Raw genomic sequence first — 21,108 nt, 5'->3', positions numbered from 1 at the left:
TAGTAAACAAGATGTCCGATTCTTCTCAAGTCTCACCCTCCTCTTTTTGAGAAATTTACTCTTCTACTATATGAAGCCCATCCCTAATCTATATTATTATTAAGAGAAGAGGGTTTGTTAGCCAAAATCTAAAATTTTGACATAAATAACCCTAGAAATTTAATAAACTTTGATAATTAATTAAATTATAAGGACAGTTATGACATTTACAAAATATCTATACTATTATTAAGAGAAGAGGGTTTGTTAGCCAAAATCTAAAATTTTGACATAAATGAGCCTAGAAATTTAATAAACTTTGATAATTAATTAAATTATAAGGACAATTATGACATTTACAAAATATATTTTTATTAAAAAAATAAATAAAAATATAACCCACAACCCACTTTTCTCTCCCATTATCTCTTCTTACAATAACCTTTTTTTTTTATTTTTTAGAAATAAAAAAATACTTGCATATGCAGAGCATGTGAGCAGAAAACTAGTATCTATTAGATGAACCACAAAAATTACACTCCCATAACCAAATCGTGTTTATGCAACATCACGAAACAATAAATATTCATTAAGAAATAATAATTTCTTATTGTATAATTCTGAAAAAAAATATATTCCTTTCCAAAAAAAAAGAAAAAAAATATATATGAAAAAAAAATAAAAGAGAAAATAAGTGGCTTGGCTTTTTAAGCCCAAAAAACAAGAAAAGCTAACCAGGAAGAGGATATCTAGTTCCCGGTTCCAGAAACACAAAAGATCCCAACTTCTGTTGACCCAAGTTACCCGGCTTCATTTCCCCATCAAAAACTCCATTGCGCATCTAAAAGGTACCACTTTTCTCTTCATTTCCTCTGTCTCTATGATTTGTGTTGTAGTTTCCTCTTTCTGATTTAGCTTGGTTCTTCGTGCGCTACAATTTTAAGCAAACCATTCTAGGTTGTAGGAGGATGAAGCTTCATAAATAGTTTCATTTAGGATTGGAAAATGATGATCTTTAGCATAGTAAAGATGAACCCTTTAACCCTATTTAGCTTTTGACTTCCAAATTCCAAATTTATGCTTTGTTTCCCAAATGCCGAGATTTTTTTTTTTTTTTTCAGTTTCTTGTGTTTTGATATGTTGAAGAGGTTTATTTGATAGTTCAGTAATCATAGCAGGTGATTTTTGTCTTCCAAATTTGTTTCCTGATCCCATTGGGCAATTTTGATTGATTATCTGCTGAAATATGCTGCTTGTTCCTATTTGGGGATGGATATGATTCACTATTTCATTTCGGAAGGTCATGGAGTAAGAACCAGAATGGTCTGTTTCGATGAGACAAGTGTTCTAGTTGTCTGATTTAGAGACTTTAAGAAATTTTATTTGGCATGCGTGGCTGGTTTAATGCTTGATCATAGCACGGTCAGGAAGCATTTCTTTTTATCTTTTGGAGAATGCAATTTGTACGTTCAGTGTGATCAAACTTGATGCCTTTTATTTCGGAAGTACCAAGATTTATATAAAGTAGTTTGTGTATCACGAGTATCTAATGTTTTTGAGGCAATTCAGCAGTTTCCAACTCTGGCAATGGAAGCAAATGGAGACTCTGAGCACCACATGATGATTGATGGAAGTGCTTTACCGACTTTGCAAATTGACCCTAAAAGAGCCCGGTTTCCATGCTGCATTGTGTGGACACCGCTTCCTGTTATTTCATGGTTGATTCCTTTTGTTGGCCACATTGGCATCTGCAGAGAAGATGGTGTGATTTTGGACTTTGCAGGACCCAATTTTGTGTCCGTGGATGACTTTGCTTTTGGAGCACCAACTCGCTACATCCAAATAAGCAAAGAAAAGGTATAGATATCCTGCTTTTCATATCTGAACCATGGTTTTGGGTCATCTGTAAAAACTGTCATAAAACTCTTTCTGTTACTGGCCGTCCACCAGCTACCAACATTGCATGTTTCTTAGTTGGGAGAGCACTGATCAATGGGTACTGTTCTCGTTGCATCAAATAGAAGAAGCATAAAGTTACTTAAAGCCTGCTCCTTGAGCAGGAAATCCGTTTGGATAACTTGATTTGGTGCAAAAAGTGTGACTCATATGAGCTCGGATCATTTGTTCATTGTTGCAACTATTTTGTGTATAAGAGCTGCTTTCTAAGTCCAATATTATTATTTTTATTCTATTTTTCACCTGCTCATTGCTCTCTTCATTTTACTCATTAAAACTTTGACAAGCAGTGTTGTGCTATACCCTGTCCATCTGAGCATGAAGCAGTGTTGCATGATGATCCTGGAAGAGACATTTTGACATGGGATGATGCACTTCAGAAGGGCACACAGGAATTCCAACACCGGTCTTATAACCTTTTTACCTGCAATTGCCACTCTTTTGTAGCCAACAGCCTTAACAGGTTAAGCTTTCGTTCTGGTGGGTGGAATGTGGTGAACCTCGCAGCTCTCATCTTCCTTAAGGGTGAATGGGTAAGCGTAGGATCCATGGGGCGATCTTTTTTGCCATTTTTAATAACATTCAGTGTTGGACTTGCAATAGGAGGTGCAGCCTTCCTAACTTACTTAGGATTCTTCATCGCCTTCCTTGTTGGTTGGTTCCTTCTTGGTACTTACTGTTTCAAGAACTTGATCCAATTGTAGATAACATTATGTGGTATCGACAGACAAAATCTTCGGTTTGAGAAACCCTGTGATTTAGATATAGTATTGGCTATTACCAGCCAGTTCTGGATATTTGTAAAAGCCAAGTACTGAACTTCCGAGTTGTGTTTCCTCTTAAGAAGGTATTTGATCTTAGAGCTGAAGGTTCTCCCATTTTGTAGTTTCTAGTTTTGTATTCACATATCTGACAGATGTAGACTTGCTATGTGTACCTTTAATGGTGAATATTATTTCTTAGAGTAATTGTTTTCTTCTTCTTTATGGTTAGACTAATGACATTTTTGTTCACATGAAAGAAGAAAAACATTGCCTACTCAATAGTGAAATCTCACTATATGATTTGTCCCCTCTCCTTCAGATTTATCTCTGAAGCAAGTAAACATGCAATATGATGGCGCTGATCGATAAATCGTTACTATTATACGATTCAGTATTCCATTAGCTACTAGCAAGTCTCCAAAAGGCTTGAGTTCTGGGATAGCACATTCATCAGTTTATCGGTCCTTACCAAACATCTAACATTATAGTTGATGTATCAACGATGAAGAAATCAAATTTTATACCACTAAATTTACACAATAATCACTTTAACTTTTACAAATGACAAACTTATGTTGCTAAACAATGATCATGGGCCCCTTATCTAAAGTAATATGATCGAAGCATGTTCTACCTCGTATGTCACTTTTGGCTTGGAAAATTTTGCGTGGTAGAATTCTTTCGGAGGATTATCTTCAAAAGCGCAGAATTTCATTGGCATCCTATTGTGTTCTTTGTCAAGCTAATGGTGAATGTATTTAGCATATTTTTCTTCGCTGCCCCTTTTATGCATCAGCTCTGTTATGGACTTGATAAATTTGGGCATTGTGGCTGAGCGAAGTCAACAGTTGCGGGAGTTATGGATTGCAGGCTTTTGTTCCAATCTTTGGTTTATCTGGCAATCTAGAAACAAGGCCAAGTATGATGGTTATCTTTCTGCAGCTCCTCAAGTTTGCGCTTAATTAGTGGTAGTATTAATGCTTCAGGTCAATTGGCAACCGTACTATGTTTAATACATGCCAAGAGCTTTGTATTATCAAGAGATTTGGGGTCTCATGCAAGCCACATCGTGCTCCGCGTATAAGTGAGGTTAATTGGCATACTCCTTCATATGGTTGGATAAAAATAAATATTGATGGTGCTTGGAAGAGTGCCTCTAATCTTGCTAGCTATGGTGGTGTCTATAGGGATTATAAAGGCACTGTTATAGGTGCCTTTTGTTCTAAGCTTGATATTCCAAGTTCAGTGGTTGCAGAGGTTATCGCAGTCATCAAAGCAATTGAATTGGTTTGGTTAAGAGATTGGAAGCATATTTGGTTGGAGGTCTACTCAACTCTTGTTATTAATTTTCTTTGTTCCCCATATTTGGTACCTTGGCAACTAAAGGTGGAGTGGGAAAACTGCCTGCATCGAGTCTCTCAAATGCAATTTCGGTCGTCTCATATATTTCGGGAAGGAAATCATGTAGCAAATACACTTGCTAATTATGGCTCATCTTCTACTGAGTTTATCTGGTGGGACTCAACTTCTCCATTTGCCTCATCTTTTTGTAATAGGGATATGTTAGGTCTTCCTTATTTTCGTTTTCACTGATGTCTTCTCATTGTGATTCTTATATGCAGTTAGTTTTAGTGCTTACTGCAAACTTGTAATCTTTTTTCTTTCCTTTCAATAATTTTTTTTTTTAAAAAAAAACAATAATCATGGGCATCAAAACGAATAAGAGTATATTAAAATTGTAGCACAATTGGTAGAGCAATTATGTGATCTTGGTTCAAGTCCTTAGATTATGATAATAATAATAATATTTTAATACATATGAGATCGAGCATATTGAAATACCAAATTGGGGATGTAGCTCAATTGGTAGAGCAATTACAATGCATGTGAAAGATCTTGGTCCGACTCCTTGCGTCTCCATTATTATTATTATTTTTAATTTATTGGAATTTTCACTCCGTTAATTTTTTTTAATAGTAATAATAAAAATAATATTTAAATAAAAATAAGATCGAGTATGTCAAAATTTCAAATTGGGGATGTAGTTCAATTGATAGAGTATTTACAATGCATGTATTAACTTTTTGCGTTTTGGTTGGATTTAGCTCAATTGGTGGAGCCATCTTAGGCCTCATTTGGCTCGCAGAAAGGAAATCAATTCTTTAGAAAATCCTATGGGAAAGGAAAACAAACTTTCTAGTAACTTTCTTTTTAAGGAGAAAATATATGTTTGTTTCCATTCTAGTGTTTGGTTTGTGTAAGGAAATGATACAAAATATTACTAATATTTCATTTATATCCTCATATATTAAAATATATATCTACACAAATCTCATAAATTTTTTAAATAAAATTTTCAATAATAATTTTCAATAAAGATATAAATGTACTTATACTATGTAATTATTGCACAATTAATATAGAGAATGAGAGGGGAGAAATCATATTTTCCGTTCTTAAAGAAAATTTGTTCATTTCCCAAGCCCTTAATTTCGCGAACTAAACAAGGCTTTAGTTCCATTTTTTGCTACTCCATTGATTTGATTTATGGATCCTTGACCCAAAGCACCAAAATTGGACAAATTTATCTCACTTACCACAGTAACAGATTTTTATCCCCTGTTACCCAATTTAACGTAGAAATACAATTTTACCCTCAGTCAATTTAATAAACTACACATATGCCTACGATCTCTCCCTCTCCCCCCTCTCTCCTCCGATCTGAAACTCTCTCTCTCTCTCTCTCTCTCTCTCTCTCTCTCTCTCTCTCTCTCTCTCTCTCTCTCTCTCTCTCTCTCTCTCTCTCTCTCTCTCTCTCTCTCTCTCTCTCTCCACCTCCTGCCGGCGTCAATTCTCTCCCCGATCTCCAACTCTGGCGCGGTTCGACCTCTTGCCCAGATTCCGCTGCAACTCGCTGGTGAGCTCGACAGCGTCCAACCGCTGTCGCGCTGACAATGATGACCAGACGACGTCATCGATGGCCTCCTGTACGCCTCGCCGGCGTGGGTCGACTCTTGCCCAGATTCCGCTACAGCTCGCCCAAGCTCAGCCCCGTCCAACCGCCGTCTCGTTGACAACGACGACCATACGACGTCTTCGATGGCCTCCTGGACACCTCGCCGTCTCCTTGGAGTCGCCGATGACCTCCTGGACGCCGCCGGTGCTCAACCCAGGCTGTGGCAGAGGAGATTGGTGATTAGGTGCCCAAATCAATTTCTAGCTTTCTTTTTTTTTTGGTAAAATGGGGGCAGAAGGCCCAGAATGGAAGAAGGAAAAAAAAAAAAAAACGGTTCTATTGGGCCAATAAAAGTGTGTTAAACGTCTATTAGGGGACAGTAGACGTTTTGAATTGATGTAATCTTTTCTTTTTTTTAATTAAAGTTTTATTTGTTTAAACCTAGGGAGATTAGTTTCCATTTTGGCTACTGAAAGTTCTATTGGGAGGTAATAAACCTTTATTGCCCCTCTATTGGAGGTAATAGAGGTCTTTTGGGGGGCAATAGACGTCAATTAAGGGGAAGTAGACTATTGGGGGGCAATTTTAGAAAAATCCGATGGGCGGCAGCTAGTGACCAGAATCCGACGAAAGTTGGCTGGAATCCCGAGACTAGTTACCGGTGACGGGCTCCGGCGAAGTCTCCTATGGTTTTTCTCTCCTCTCTAAGCAACAAAGGGGTGAGAATAAAATGGTATTAAAAAAAAAAAAAAAACCTTAATGGGATATTAGGGAATACTTTCTTAGTGTGTTTTGATTAAGAGAGAATTAAAAAAACTTAATGGGGTAAGTGAGAAAAAAATCTCTAGAAATAAGGTAAATGGACAAAAATCCTTGATTTTATCTTAATGAGATTTGAGTATAATGATATTGACAGATGTCATGGATTTATTAGTCTCAAAGAACGGTGCAATTTACATGAACAATAAAAATGACATGATATTCGGACTTCTAAGTCACCTGTCTGCTCTACAAATCTAACGGTTAAAAACTAAAAACACTAAGACCCATAAATCTTACCGTGGACTTAACCGCACCAAGTCCACAACAACAAAAGCACCAATTTACAGCTGCAACCTGTCTAGCTTCTCGTACGTTGCATGGGAATCTCCTCTTTCGTGCATAGTACTTATCGCCCCTGGCAAATTTGTAATTAACGATAATTTCAAGGGCATTCTCACCGAGACAAAGAACTGCGGCTCTCTCTTATATAATACAGGGTGAAACGGAAACAAAGGGTCTCTGGAAACCCATAGAAAAGGCTCTGCGTTTTTGTATCGCTTGGAATTTTGTGTTTGTTTCTGCAACAAAAAGCGAGATATGGCAGCAGAGGAGGGACAAGTCGTCAGTGTCCACACTGTGGATGCATGGAACGAGCAGCTTCAGAAGGGAAACGACACCAAGAAACTGGTATAATTCTTGTTTTTTTTTTTTATCACTCTGTATTCAAAAGTTGGTACCTTTTGTTTTGATCTCCATGTCGGATTGATCTGGTTGCTGTTTTTTTATGGTTTTGGGTAATTGGGTTCTGAGATGTGATGAATCTGCGTAATGGGTTCCGTTTGGTTTCTGATTGTTTGATCCGATTTGCGTGCTTGTGTCTAGATTTATGATTCAATATTCTTGATGCTATGTATATATGTATTGTTAGGCTGATTATTTAAGCTGTGATTGAAATTATAACATAAAAAAAAAAAAATTAAAAAAAACGATTGGAATTTTACTATAGGCAAAGGGGGTGTCTCTGTTAGATGTGGGATTCTGGTTTGCATTCTGATCATGACCCGTTACAGTTAGAGAGCGATTGCTTTCCTTGTTAATTAGGTCGAGGAAAGTGGACCTGTTGACCAGAGTATATTTAGAATTTATCTGCAGCAACATGTCTTTCTTTACCGTCGTTTTATGGCCAAAAGTAGAGGTGAATAAATAGATTAACAATGCAAGGCAGACCTTTTACCGTACAAGTTTTGTTATTTGGAGCAGACAAACGGTCAAACGACATATCTGTGCAATTTTTCTTGTTAGAGGAATATGCCAGCATTAGGATGATAGTTGTAAGTAACCATATTTCAGAAGCTTTGTTGTACCTCTATGTCTGCTAGTTTAAAATGGATTTACTTATGCTCACAGATGACAAAGGTTTTGACTCTGGCTTACGAGTTGTTATATGGTTTATTCTACAAATGGCATGGAGATTTTTAGGGCTGTTTACTCTTGTTAGTGTCGCTAAAAACCCTCTTTTTTGTTTCATCCTAGCACATCAACTGTCCCTTTCATGAATGTTTATAGTGATGGTACTTCAATGATCTGTAAATACGAAACTCGTATTAAAATGTCATATGAAAGTCCTTGGGTGGGTTAAAAAGATGATGATTCTATGATAACAAGTACATTTTAATTTCTTCAGGTTAAGCATTTGAAAATATTACAATTTTGGTAGTCTTCTCATGTACTCACGTGTGTTTGTTTGCAAATAATGTAGTCTTATAGATCAAACCCTAATTCTCATAATGAAAGTAAGCAGAGATGCAATAGGCCGTGGTGTGTCTTGAGATAAAATTAGTCAAGAGTGATAATGGGATAAGATATTGTATGTTTTATGCAAACAGGAATCGATGAGAGGGACAAGATTTGACCATGCTTATTTTCACATGGTGAATTTCTGTTATTTTCTTCCAATTCTTGCTTTGCTCATGTACTGAGCTCTACCATTGATGCAGATGGTTGTTGATTTCACTGCTTCATGGTGTGGACCATGCCGCTTCATTGCGCCATTCTTGTCAGAGCTGGCCAAGAAGCTTCCAAATGTCATCTTCGTAAAGATTGATGTGGATGAGTTGAAGGTAATCGAACAACAAAGATTGGCTCTTTCTAAGATTAAATATGTTTTAGAGTCAGTAATCACACACTAAGAAAATAAAGCTCACTTTCAGTTGACCTTTTTTGTAGTCGGTTGCCCAAGATTGGGCTGTAGAGGCAATGCCGACCTTCATGTTTCTGAAAGAAGGGAAGATTGTGGACAAAGTGGTGGGAGCAAGGAAAGAGGAACTGCAGCAGACTGTAGCAAAGCACGTAGCTACTGCTTCTGCCTGATTATCAAGATCTGCGTTATATTATGCCTGTAGGAGGCACAAAGCTTATGATCATCGCTATATAAATCTAGACTTTTATATTTAACCTTTTGACTTGTACAAGTCTGGTGTGGTACTTGTGTTCTTTTCATCTGATTTCTGCATAAATACATCTCTATCGTAGCTCTTCTCATGGTCTGAAAGATTTCTACTTGATCAATGTTATAGTATAAACCTTTTTACTTGAATGTGGAGGTTCTCTTTGAAGTGTCCATTTCGATCCAACTCATCTAAGTGAGTTTGAAATAAAAATGAAAGCAGGAATTTTTAAAGTTTTCACTGGGATTGTTAGCCTTTGGCTCAAAGTACTAAACAGGTCAGTGACTAACTCCAACGTTCAGTTTTTCAGTTTCAAGGATTGTAAAATATGCCATCATAAGGGAAGCTCTGTATTTTGCCAACAAAAAAGGAAAAAAGACGAAGGAAAAGAAGGGAAGCACTGTAATTGAAGTTCAATTTTTTTTCACTGCACAGTAAACAAATTGTCATACTAGGATCCGCTCCTAACATGAACCTGAGTACCTAATTGGGGTTATACTTGTTCCCCAACAGTACATGAACAATACAATCAATCAACAGAAACACAGTTTTTGCACCGCCCAACTGCCCATATCCCCGGTTAAAAGGCCGAGGACCAGAGCGCCGGAGCCCTAGGGCACCTAAATTGTAGGACCCCAAGGAAACTACAGCTCACCTACTCGACAATTACTATTTTGCACAGGTCCATTAAGCTCACTTAAATTACAAACTACTTGCCTTTGCTCCAAACACCCTTAACCAGGAAGAGTAGTAGCTATCAGAAGAAAAAACTATGACACTCCACCTAACTAAAAAACTATCTCCGTGTACTTTACCTCTTATTCTTCTTCTCTGCTTCTTTCACTTGCTTGCTGTGGTATATAATTAAGTCATTAGGTGCAACAGTTATCATAGGATCTTTAACTACTAACCCCTCCAATTGGGTTGTGCAGTTGTTGAAGTTGTAGGAGCACAAACTGCTTCAACTGAGAGGCGCTTCAATACCTTCGGACATGGATCTCCAAAGTTACTGTTGGATATGGTGACTGCACATCTTTGCTTCCCTATGCACATCTGTGAGAACGCAAGAGATGAAAAAAAAAAAAAACAGTCAGGAAATAGTGTAAGAATTCTAGTAGATTGTGAAAACCGGATAGCAATCTTAAGTACCTTCTCTAGTACAGAATATGATGTCGAAGCATGGCAACTTCCTTGCTGGTAAGTTCCACAGGTCCCGAAAGGTGTGCCAAAACTAGCGAATTTAATGGAAGAGATGGACTGGCCTGGGTTACACTTCAAGTGAACCTTGGGGCTGTGAAATTCTTCTACCTTTCCATAGCTTTCAATGTGCCAGTTCTTTATTGTTGGATGGAACTCAGCAACGTCAGCACAGACAGTGCTCACAGATCTCTTTACAATAGAAATTCTTGAAGGATCGCCTCCAAGTTCCTCAAAAATTACCAACAGATTTTGCATTGGCTTTAACCAAGACCGAGGCACATGATAGCTGAAAAAGAAATTCACATGGAAGTTAAGGGAAGCCACTAGATGTGTATGCCCTACTTGTACACTACAATCCTTGTAATAAATCTTCATCAATGGATACTTACTATCTTTGTGTGGGTTGACCACAACCTGTTTGACACTTTGTAGGTCTGAAACCTCCAGCATAACTGCACCCATTGCAATCACCATTAGCAAATGCAGTCCAGTATCTTCCAATACTCTGCCCGTTAATCCATATCTGGCCTTTTCCCATTCCCTCCATATCCAAAGCCAATGGCTCATCTCCGTCAGGTGCATTGAAAAAGCTCTGCAAAAGTGATTTAGAGTTTTAATATTCCCATTCACCTGTTGTCCATTACAACATTGAGTTCCATATTCCTTTGTCACATACCTTATGCCAAGTCAATGGCTGCTGTTTTTGGGCAGCTAATGATGCTTGCAGCCATTCAACAGAGGAAATACTATTTGGAGATACAAGGCTCATGGCTTCTCCTTTCAATCCAACCTGTAAAAGTAGCAGGGATAAGCGAAAAAATGGTTCTTTGAATTGGCACAAATATATTTGATTTCCTAAGTAAGATCACCTACCTGGTAGGTCCATTTCTGCCAAGACAAGTCCCATTTTCCCTGGTCAAGTCCATGAAGTGCAACTGGGCCAAGGATTCCTGTATTCCATGCTTCGTAGTGTCCGCCCACATTCTTCAATAAACAAAAATAACTTTATGTCACACATTTAAGAAGAAGAAGAAGAAGGGTAGCCCGAGTACAAAATGTCAGGTTTGTGTAACGAGGTTATTACATCTACATCAAGAATTAGTAAAGGTGGGATAAGGTACTAACTGGCAATCCAACAGCAACACTGAGCAGCGCAATTTTGTTGGTTCCTGCACGTAGATTGACTTTGCCGGTATATGTGAATTTCCTATTCTCCCTTGTTCCAAAGGCAGAACCTGTTATTGTATATTTAAATGTTAAAGTTTTCACTACTAATCAACTAGGATGATAATAAGTGCAAGAAGCATATCAAAACTCTACCTGAAAGCTGTCCATTAATGAAGATGTGCACAGCATGACCTGTTGACTGAACAATAAGAGTTGGGAGTTCCCCTCCACGCAGGAAGGATTCAGATGAACCAATGTCAACGCTGCAAGCACATTGGAAAAAGAATATAAGTCCCACATATTAGGTACTTGGCATAGACCAACTAGAGCAAACTGCAACTTTTGAGAGCTTAGAAGTCACTGCCAAGCCTATTTTCTGTAACCTAGAAAAACTTTCAAGAAAAAGGATAGGCAGATTGACTCTAGGAAACTGTGGAGATAATATAACAGTTAGCCTGAGGAAATTCTCACCTAGTTATGTACCACAGGTAATCAGTAGTATCCCTTGTAACATTTATCTGTTCCAACAGACCTGGAGCAGTGAACGTTGAGCTGTCATCTAGAGATGTAAGATCTTCATCATATGTCTCCCATGATAGCGTCTCAACATTTGTTGGCAACATTTGCATTTGTGATGTTTGAACTCCAACCTAAGTAGCAGGAACGAAAAATGTCAGATTTATCTCAGAGATTTTGAACCTTTCAATGCTACAAGAAAATGAAGTGAAGGAAACAAAAGCTCATTTTGATAAGTATGGTCTGAGATTTCTGCAAAGTAGCTCATGTTCAGAGAATCGAAATTAATACCTTTGCAGTGTTAAAGACTACATTTCTGCAATCAGGAAGGATACTGATTGACCATGGAGGCAGGTTATAGTGCATGTTATTAAACATCACCCTTGCAGCTGACTTGGAATTGTGGTTCGAAAGAAATGCTGCACAATCTCCTGATTCTGAAGTATACACATGAGCCTGGAAAAAAAATACCTAGAGTTAAACAAGAATTACTGGTGGAACCACCTAAAAGCTAGTTTAGGAATAGAAGTAAAACCTGTTGAAAGTCCCCAAGTGAAGTGATGATTGGATCAGCTGAAACTAAAGCCCGTTCACACATCTTAATAGACTTATGAAGCTCCTTCAAATGACCATACTTTGGCTGCCTGATTAAACCTGTCAAGTTTTAGAGCGGAGCAGTTAGCTACATTCTCCAAACCTATATTGTGATTACACACAGACATTGGTTTGCTTAGGAAAATACTGGTAAACTCATCATTTTTGCAATTTTAGTCATTGTCATATCGAGATTGACTGATCGGGTACTGAAAATCTGTACATGTACAGATCGTCAGATGCCTAAAAGAGTGCAACCAGTCATCAATACAACAAGGACAAAACCACACTAAACCACTAGGGGTTGGTGTTTGGCACGATGTTTCAAGTTGTAACTTTTTGATCAACTCCTTGGACAAAAGCACATAATTGTTGGTTCTCACCATATTCATCTAATGGAGCATCATAGTCGTAGCTGGTAGTGACGAAAGGTCCCCCTGCTGTGCGTCCAAAGTTGGTTCCTCCATGGTACTGTTTCAGTTGGGAACACAGGAATTCAGTTTCAATATTAACATTGCACACTTTCAGCAGCCTCAGAAAATCAGTTAGAGGACACTGACCATGTAATAATTAACAAATGATCCTCCGTTCTGTATGAATCTGGCCACTGCATATGCTAAATCTTGAACTGGTCGTTGGTGAATTGGACCTCCAAACTCCGTAAACCTTCATATTTATATTGACAGAAAGAGTTAATAGTTGTATTTTCAATTGCAATAAATTAAAAAACTTGAGGTCCCAAGCAAACAAGCAGAACAAATTACCAGCCACTCCAGGCCTCTGTCCAAATCGTAGGCTTGTATGGTTTGTTGGGAGAGAAAGAATCACAGTAGAAACCATTACATGTGTTTATCTGTCACCATCATTCACAAAACATTAATAAAACCTCCTCCCATAAGTAAAATTAAACTTATAAGAGACCTCCTTTAACAAAGACCCCAGTTACACAACTAAAAACTTGAGGTCCATTGCATGAGAGTTGACTAATAAGGAAAATGTATAACCAGTCAAGCCTAGATCTGCGGCACAAAGAGTGTTAAATGCTCACCACTGGATCTGGAGCATCTTCTTCCTTGCACATCACCCATGGGACCCCAGTTCCCAACCCAACAGCCATCTCTGCTGCCCAGGTCATGTAATTATGTCCAGCAGCTCCAAATAACTTGCTCTGTACTCCGTACTCATTCTCAATCTGAACCCCGAAACACAAAAAGAAATAGAACAAACAGATCCTCATTATCACCCGACTCAAAATAGTTTAATTCACAACGGTAGAATGAACTAATGAGTTCTTCTCCATATTTCTTGATACAGTAAAAATCAAGAACATAAACTCACACATAACTACAAATTATCTCCATATCCCAATAATAACCCAAAATGCTCGTCTACCTGTGATAGAATAATGGGGCCTCCCTGGGACTCGAACAATTTTTCACTCTTCATCAGTCCCACAATCTTCTCAGTAAACCCTTGCATTGCCCTCTGCAACACCACAAGTGAAGAAGCTCCGTAAATTCTCCATAAACAGGTCATGCAACATAATCAAGTAAATGATAAAAGTAAATATAATTAACCTTGAAAGGCTCATTGTCTGTTCTAAAACTGATGCCCGGAACATATTTCAGCCAAACAGGAAAACCCCTACAAATCACACAATGAAAAAAAAAAATCAGATAACTTTTACTCAAAAGAAAAAAGAACTGGAAGTGGAAAATCCTCAAATCCTCAACATGCAAAACAAGAAGCGAAGATAGTTAGATCCAGAGAGAGGGGAAGTACCCAAAATTCCACTCAGCACAAACATAAGGCCCAATGCGAAGATGAGCATAGAGCCCTGCTTTCTGTATGGTCTTCAGGAATCTCACCAGATCATACCTCCCTTCAAAATTGAACTGAAACCCAACAAAACATAGCAAACATGCATGGTCAGAAAGATAAATGACTAACAAAAAGAGTAAGACAAAGTAGCAATTGCTGAGAGAAAATGAATAGTAGTAGTACATTGCCAGGGGTAGGTTCATGGCCATTCCAGAACACATAGGTTTCAACCACATCGAGACCTCCATCTTTTGCCTTCTGTATCAGATCCTCCCACATCTAAAACCAAAGCCCATTATTTCTCCATTAAATCAGAAAAATCCCAGAAAAAAAAAAAAAAACAATAAGGGGAAAGAACACATTTTTGGAAAGAATTGCTAAAATCAAAGAACATTGAAATTTCCAAATGGGGAAAGATATGGGTACCTCAGGAGTGCTTCTGGGGTAGTGTATTGAACCAGACATGAGGATTCTCCTCTGCCCATTAATCACAATGGCCTTCCTATCATAGGTCACAGTACACTGAACCAGCTGATGAAACCCCAAGAACCAAACCAAGCCCAAGAACAAGCACAACTTGTAAACAGAGTTGGTTTCCATTTTCAGCCTCTTCTTCCCACTCTCCCTTCTCTATTAACCAAAACAGAACTCAAAGCAGAGAATCAATAATGAAATGTGTAAAGAGAGAATGCGCAGCAGCTAGTTCAGGATTGTGGAGCAGGAGCAACAAAGTCCATTACTTGTGTTTGGACTCCACACTCACAGTTTTCTGGGTCTCTGAGCAGAGCTCCAAGTCTATAATGTACACTTATATATAAAAATAATAATAGCTTTTTGGAAAGGAAGAAGAAGAAAATACAGAGTTGTATTTTCCTTTAATTTTTTGCATAAGCTTTTTTGGTTGGGAGTGGAGGTGTATTTATTACTTGGTTGCAAAAATAGTAGTATACAGACAGCTTAGTTAGCTTGGACTTTAGACTCCATCACCACCACAATTCATAATTCATGTGCCGACGGTTGTCACTGCTTGGCTGAAAGCTACGCAATGAGTGAGCTCTAACCCGTCCAACAATCGGAGAAGGTAAAATGGCCAAGGTCAAAATGTGACGACAGTTCTTCGAGTAAAATTAATGGGGTAGGGTTTTGACTGTTTAGCATGCGTAACCCGGTTTTGTATAGTCACTAAAGTATGCTTTTTGAGATTATTTCAGTACTACACTTTATCTTTTGGTCAGATTTAGTTAGTAACTAAAATCTTAGGGTTTCAACACTTTATATAGATGGGGACATTAGGGTTTCCACCCAACTAAAATCTCACAATCTCATATACTACTTGTTAATAATATCTATATACACTAGTGCATTTCGATTATCTGATCTACAACCAAGACGATATGTTCGATAAAATGCTTCAAGAAAATTGAGAGTTAGCATGTTTTTATATATTATAAATCTAACAGAATATCAAATTATTCTACCATGTTAGGTCAATTGTACCGTCCGATTGAGTTTTTCACCTAACTATTAATATGGTAACTCTTATTTTACGCAATATGAATTACACAATCAAGTTTTCTCAAATGGCAATTTCTTGTTCTTTTTCTAGGTAATCAAGGCTGAGCCATGTGTAGCACGTACTACATTGGAGGGTTTTGACTCGCCAATGTAACTAACCAACTATGACCTCAAGGGCCTAACGGTGATGCAAGAGTGAGAAAAGGGTAGCTGAGCAAGGTCTCAGTTTGCTGCTCTTGTCCCTGGGGGCTGAGGAAGACATGTGGCGACCACCGTGGCATCTGCATGTGAATACTCTCCTCCTCCAACCCTTTTGCCCTTTTGGTTCTTTACTTTTGGGCCGTCGTCATGTGAACCCGAAGCTTCATCTCTCGCTCTCTCTCTCTCCCTCCCTCGATCACCCACATGTGACATACATTTGCTCCTGTCAATTTCTTGCTTCACATCGACACCAATCTCCGCCACCTTTTTTGTCCCAGTCTCTCCCCCCGTATTTATTCAGCATGAGCTTCACCCGGTAGATCTGATATTCCTGTCGATCACAGAGACTAGGTGTCATTCAAGCTCCATGCAAGAAGCAATATGTATCTTATATGTATTCTGTATTATATGTATATCCATTTTATGTTGAGCTAGCTGGCTGGGATATGGTTCCAATTTGTTAAAGTATATATGTGATGCCTAATTCTGACCCAGGTTTCCATGTACTTATAAGTAAACAATTTATCAGCTGTTCTTCTTCCGAGGAATGTGCCGAATTGTACTACTTAATTGCATCTGGGAACTGAAATACTACACTGAGCTCATGGTCAAAGACTCGAAGCTAATGAACACTTCTGGCCAAATTTACTAGCCTATACTCCAACATTCATCTTGCAATCTCACCATATGTGTCGGTATGAGAAAAAAATTTCATTCTTTTTGTAAAATGAAGAAGTCCACATATTAACTTGCATTTCTTACTAAATCTATTTTTCTTTCAATGCAATTCATTAAATGCACGTCTTATTTTTCTCACTCAATCTATTTATTTTTTAAGGTAACAAGCTTCACGCACCTTGCAATGTATCATTCAAACTTATGAATATCACTATTAGCCAAAAACATAGCTATTCCTATGATATTATTTGTATTTATGCGAAAGTCTATGGAAGTGGAAAAGGAATTACACAAAAAGTGATTTATTCTCCTTACTTTTAACAAAAAGTGAAGGATAGTTCACTAGTTTTATTCTCCTTACTTTTAACTACTATACATGAATGATGAATCCACTAGTTTGTTACCAGCCATTACCTTTAGGGTTTTAGCAGCAGCTAAGAAGGTTCAAAACCCTAGCTAGTTTTTGACTCCTAGTTCGTGTATCTAGCAAAGCACGATTTTGCCAACTAGATTGGACAGATAGTTTGGCGCGCAGATATGGCGCTTCTTTCTTGATTGACGGAGAAAAGGTCGCTCACCAGAATATCATATCCTCCAATAAACTAATAGCCGTTACAGCTTTCCTTTCTCTTTTGGTACGTAGTACTGTAGTAGAACAATATGGTCCATGGAGGTACCTTTAACCCTCACTTATATATAAAACCTAAAAAACTAATTAACAATCAAATGTGGCCTGCTAATAAATTTGTTTCCATCATGAAAAAGATCATGATTATAATAATCCCATCCTCATGTGCTCGTTAATTATAGTAATCCGTTAGAGCTCGGCTAGTAAACATAGTCAACACTCAACAGGGTTTTAGTGAAAGGGTTTAGTCATAAGCTAATAAAGCTATTGAGCATGTGTCTCCATGTGGGTCATGTTTAGTAAGGTAATCCTCCAATTAGCTACCAAGAAGCTTCTCTATCTACCTCTTTCCGTTGCCTTTGGTTTTCGTCTCCGATTCTCTGTGATCTAACTCAGCCGTATTCACAGGCGTGAACGACGGAAAAGATGGAATTGAGTATTCGTTGGAACCCTAAGACCATGGGCCCTCGTCGCACTGACCACTTGAATCTGATTAGGTCAACCAACCTTGCTCGATCACTTCTTCACTTATTGTTGTTCTCATGCAAATGAATTAACCAACTAGCTAGCTAGTTGGCCTTGGAGTTAGTAGATAACGGTGTGGATCGAAGATGGCGCACGATCCTATGTGTTAATGAGTTAGCAGCCTCCCCAACTCTTCTAGCTAAGCACAAATCAATTGCATCGGACCCTGTTCAGGTGATTAAGTGAGCCGGTGCAAGATCCCAAGTTGATTTTTCTACCCATAAAAACTATTTTAACTGGACTTTGAAACCACAACTGACTCTTCAACACATAGCTTTAAAGCTGTGAAAATGTACTTAGAAAAGAAATTTAGGAAAATGTAGAAGTGTGAGAACTTTATATATATATATATCCAATAAGTCTTAAAATGTCACATTTCAGAAATTCATAATGAGATTTTGAAATTCATAATATATAAATTTCTCTCCAACAAAATTTAAGCTGAAATTTGACACACATTTCTAATTTGATTCATCCGAAATACATCATTAAACGATTGTCATTATAAAATTAGAGTTACTAATCGATCAACTTCTTTCTCAATCACCTAACTACAATAATTATAAAGTGAAAAATAATAGGGTTAATTACATATAAGTGCATCTTTGATTGTTTTTTTAGCCATAAGGCCACCAACTAGTTTTTTTCCCTCATAAGGCCACTAGACTAAAAAAGGTGTTATATTTTGGATATTAAAAATCAACATATTTACATAAATGCCACTAGAGTACAAAATCAACAATTATTCTCTCTCTCCTCTCCGGCGAGGTCGCCGACCAACTCCGGCGGGTCTCCAGCCGATATCCGGCGAAGTTCGGCCGACCTCCGGCAAACTTCCGGCGACCACAAAAGCTACTGTCACTGACACCAAAAGATATTGTGGCTAGCAACAAAATCTACTCTTATGAGATTTCTAGCCACCTCCGGTGAGGTCGCAAAAGCTACTGTCACTACCGCCAAAAGCTACTTTGGTTAGCAACAAAAACTACTCTGATGAGATTTTCGGCAACCTCCGGCGAGGTCACAAAAGCTACTATCACTAGCAATAAAAACTACTATCACTAGCAACAAAAGCTACGCTGATGGAATTTCCGACGAGGTCACAAAAGATACTATCATACGTAACAAAAGCTACTATCACAAACAAAAAACTACGCTGGTGAGATTTCCAACAAGGTCACAAAAACTACTGTCACCAGCAACAAAAACTACTGTCACTAACAAAAGCTACGCTTTCTAAAACCAAAAGCTACTATCCATATCAACAAAAGTTACTGTCCCCAACACCAAAACCTACTCTCACCAGGAATAAACACTATTGTCACCAACACCAGAAAACTACTCTCACCAGTAACAAAAGCTACTATAACCATCATCAAAAGTTACTCTCAACAACGCCAAAAGCAATAAACAAGTAGAACAAAAGCTACTCCCATATAATGAGAAAACTATTCTCAGAGACTAACAAAGTTATGGAAATGTAAATGATACAGCTAAAATAAAAAAGCTACTGCAATCGGAAAAAGAAAACAAATTCAATGATATAAAAAGTATGCAGGGTTCAATAATGATATAATTATGTAAAAAGCTACTTTCATAGTTGTAAAATGCCACAACCATAGTTGTGAAAATCTATTACAATAGGTATAGAAAGCTACTGTTAATGTGGTAATGCTAGTGTCATATTTCAAATGGCCACCATTGATGTTTCTTCTTGTCAAGCTCTACCACTCTACGCTAACCTTAGGCCTTTTTTGCCACCTTCAACACTAGACTTCATTGCAACATTTCTTAGCTGACCGAATGACCTCTTGGTCAATGGAGCCTTCACTATCCAAAATTGACATGATTTTCATAATCTGGCACTGCAAATGCAAAGGGAAAGAATTCAGGAACAAAGATACAACAAAATGTACAAAGCTACTAATTTTCTAAAAAGCTACTGATATAGGTACATAAACCTACTATGACACATGTACAAAGCTCCTTGACCAGTAATAAAAAGCTACTGACAAAGAAATTTATTGCACAACATCATATGATGATTGTCCATGTTTGTCCATGTTGATAGTGCAACACAAATCTCAACCAAGAAATGGTAGAGATACGAAATCAGAAACAAAAGAAAACTAAGTTTCATTTGATCATATGTGAAGCCTTTCCATTTATGGATATGTACACAACTGTTCATCGAGTTTAATTTTATTCCGGCCATCAAGCAACTTCACCCAAGTTCACTAGATATTAGTCAATCACTTCATTGGCTGCAAAGTGGTTGCAGTCTTATATTATCAATTTTTTTTTTCCATTCATTGAACTTTCTTTTACTTTTTTTCTTTCCTTATCTCTTTACACACACACACAACCATGTACACATAGCAGAAGGAAGCAGCGTAGAAACGAACCATGCAGCCATTAATTTCATACAGAAATGTAGACAGAAAAACCTGAGTTATCTCCTAGGTGTATAGAGGGCTCCCAAAAAATTCACTACCAGAATCCAATAAGGCACACTGAAACCATACAGTTTGTCCAGGAAATGCTATTAAGAGTGCAATTACTTGCTTATATATGAAGATAAGTCATGTGAAGCAAATTTGAGTAACCTATTTCATCAATGCAGCTTAAGCTATAAAAATGATAATATCCAAAGCTCGTTGTTCAATAATCTACTATAATTTTAAATTTGAGTTTTTCCCCTCAGACGGGTCAAAACTTTCATGAACCGGACAGAATGATACCCAATCTTTCAAAGTGACCAAAATGGTACCTGAACTTTCAAAATGTGGCCAAATGGATACCTCCGTTAAATTTTCATCACTTTACCGTTAGTGTAGCCCATGTGCCGCGCATGTGACTGAAAATTAAGGTAAAAAGACCATAATACCCCTAAATTTATGATCTGATATATTTCCACCCTGTCTCATGGTCTACCTCTAATTTTCCCTCCAAATATTCCCGCCAAACTTATATCTTTTTTTTTTTTTTTTCTCTCTTCTTCTTCCCTTTTTCCTGAGAATAATCATGTACCTATTTTCTATACAACTGAACATATCATTTGAGATGACCTCTGCAATTTCTTAGAAGAAAACAACTTCAAATTCTGCACAGAAAAATGAAATATAATTTCAGTAATGATGCCATACCTGGATTGCTCCTTAGCAATTCTTTCCTGCACGATGCAAGCTTATTGTATAGAAAATAGGTAGATAATTATTCTCAGGAAAAAGGGAAGAAGAAGTGGAAAAAAAAAAAAGATATATGTTTGGCGGGAATATTTGGAGGGAAAATTAGAGGTAGACTATGAGAGAGGGTGGAAATATATCAAATCATAAATTTAGGGGTATTATGGTCTTTTTACCTTAATTTTCAGTCACATGCGCGGCACATGGGCTACAC

At 37.7% G+C, this 21,108-nt stretch overlaps 3 protein-coding genes across 4 annotated transcripts; 2 read left to right on the top strand and 1 right to left on the bottom strand.

Annotated features, from left to right (window-relative positions):
• The first annotated feature begins 674 nt into the window (after positions 1-674).
• On the top strand, positions 675-2,919 carry LOC112187690 (protein RTE1-HOMOLOG). 2 transcript variants are annotated; one of them, XM_024326576.2, is made up of 3 exons: positions 675-827; positions 1,552-1,836; positions 2,226-2,919. In XM_024326576.2, the coding sequence occupies exons 2-3, from the start codon at positions 1,567-1,569 to the stop codon at positions 2,637-2,639; spliced, it is 684 nt and encodes a 227-aa protein (XP_024182344.1). In that variant the 5' UTR covers positions 675-827; positions 1,552-1,566; the 3' UTR covers positions 2,640-2,919. The 2 variants fall into 2 exon arrangements, with proteins under 2 accessions (XP_024182344.1, XP_024182345.1); XM_024326577.2 differs by having other exon boundaries at positions 676-827; positions 1,549-1,836.
• Positions 2,920-6,928: 4,009 nt separating this feature from the next.
• LOC112186870 (thioredoxin H-type) lies at positions 6,929-9,013 on the top strand. The gene is made up of 3 exons (XM_024325415.2): positions 6,929-7,104; positions 8,415-8,537; positions 8,644-9,013. The coding sequence occupies exons 1-3, from the start codon at positions 7,015-7,017 to the stop codon at positions 8,785-8,787; spliced, it is 357 nt and encodes a 118-aa protein (XP_024181183.1). The 5' UTR covers positions 6,929-7,014; the 3' UTR covers positions 8,788-9,013.
• A 254-nt stretch (positions 9,014-9,267) lies between these two features.
• LOC112186869 (beta-galactosidase 3) lies at positions 9,268-14,984 on the bottom strand. The gene is made up of 19 exons (XM_024325414.2): positions 14,589-14,984; positions 14,346-14,441; positions 14,124-14,236; positions 13,919-13,985; positions 13,734-13,826; positions 13,390-13,533; positions 13,106-13,194; positions 12,902-13,007; positions 12,725-12,812; positions 12,283-12,401; positions 12,039-12,203; positions 11,703-11,881; positions 11,385-11,494; positions 11,190-11,299; positions 10,938-11,048; positions 10,741-10,854; positions 10,454-10,656; positions 10,014-10,350; positions 9,268-9,917 (listed from the first exon to the last, which is right to left on the bottom strand). Exons 1-19 carry the CDS (start codon positions 14,760-14,762, stop codon positions 9,771-9,773), a joined length of 2,565 nt encoding a protein of 854 aa, XP_024181182.1. The 5' UTR covers positions 14,763-14,984; the 3' UTR covers positions 9,268-9,770.
• Between the last annotated feature and the right edge of the window lie 6,124 nt (positions 14,985-21,108).

Source organism: Rosa chinensis, chromosome 2 (assembly GCF_002994745.2).
Source record: "Rosa chinensis cultivar Old Blush chromosome 2, RchiOBHm-V2, whole genome shotgun sequence".
Classification (NCBI taxonomy): Eukaryota; Viridiplantae; Streptophyta; class Magnoliopsida; order Rosales; family Rosaceae; genus Rosa; species Rosa chinensis.
This window is presented reverse-complemented; position numbering and strand designations above follow the sequence as displayed.

Bases quoted from the DNA above. Each gene is read 5' to 3' on its own strand.
- LOC112186869 (XM_024325414.2), bottom strand. From the start codon at position 14,762: ATGGAAACCAACTCTGTTTACAAGTTGTGCTTGTTCTTGGGCTTGGTT. The intron at 13,008-13,105 runs GTAATTTGTTCT...ATAAATATGAAG, and splicing joins ACAGAGGCCTGGAGTGGCTG to GTTTACGGAGTTTGGAGGTC. The intron at 10,351-10,453 runs GTAAGTATCCAT...TTTCTTTTTCAG, and splicing joins GGTCAACCCACACAAAGATA to CTATCATGTGCCTCGGTCTT.
- LOC112187690 (XM_024326576.2), top strand. From the start codon at position 1,567: ATGGAAGCAAATGGAGACTCTGAGCACCACATGATGATTGATGGAAGT. The intron at 1,837-2,225 runs GTATAGATATCC...TTTGACAAGCAG, and splicing joins TCCAAATAAGCAAAGAAAAG to TGTTGTGCTATACCCTGTCC.
- LOC112186870 (XM_024325415.2), top strand. From the start codon at position 7,015: ATGGCAGCAGAGGAGGGACAAGTCGTCAGTGTCCACACTGTGGATGCA. The intron at 7,105-8,414 runs GTATAATTCTTG...CCATTGATGCAG, and splicing joins GAAACGACACCAAGAAACTG to ATGGTTGTTGATTTCACTGC. The intron at 8,538-8,643 runs GTAATCGAACAA...CCTTTTTTGTAG, and splicing joins TTGATGTGGATGAGTTGAAG to TCGGTTGCCCAAGATTGGGC.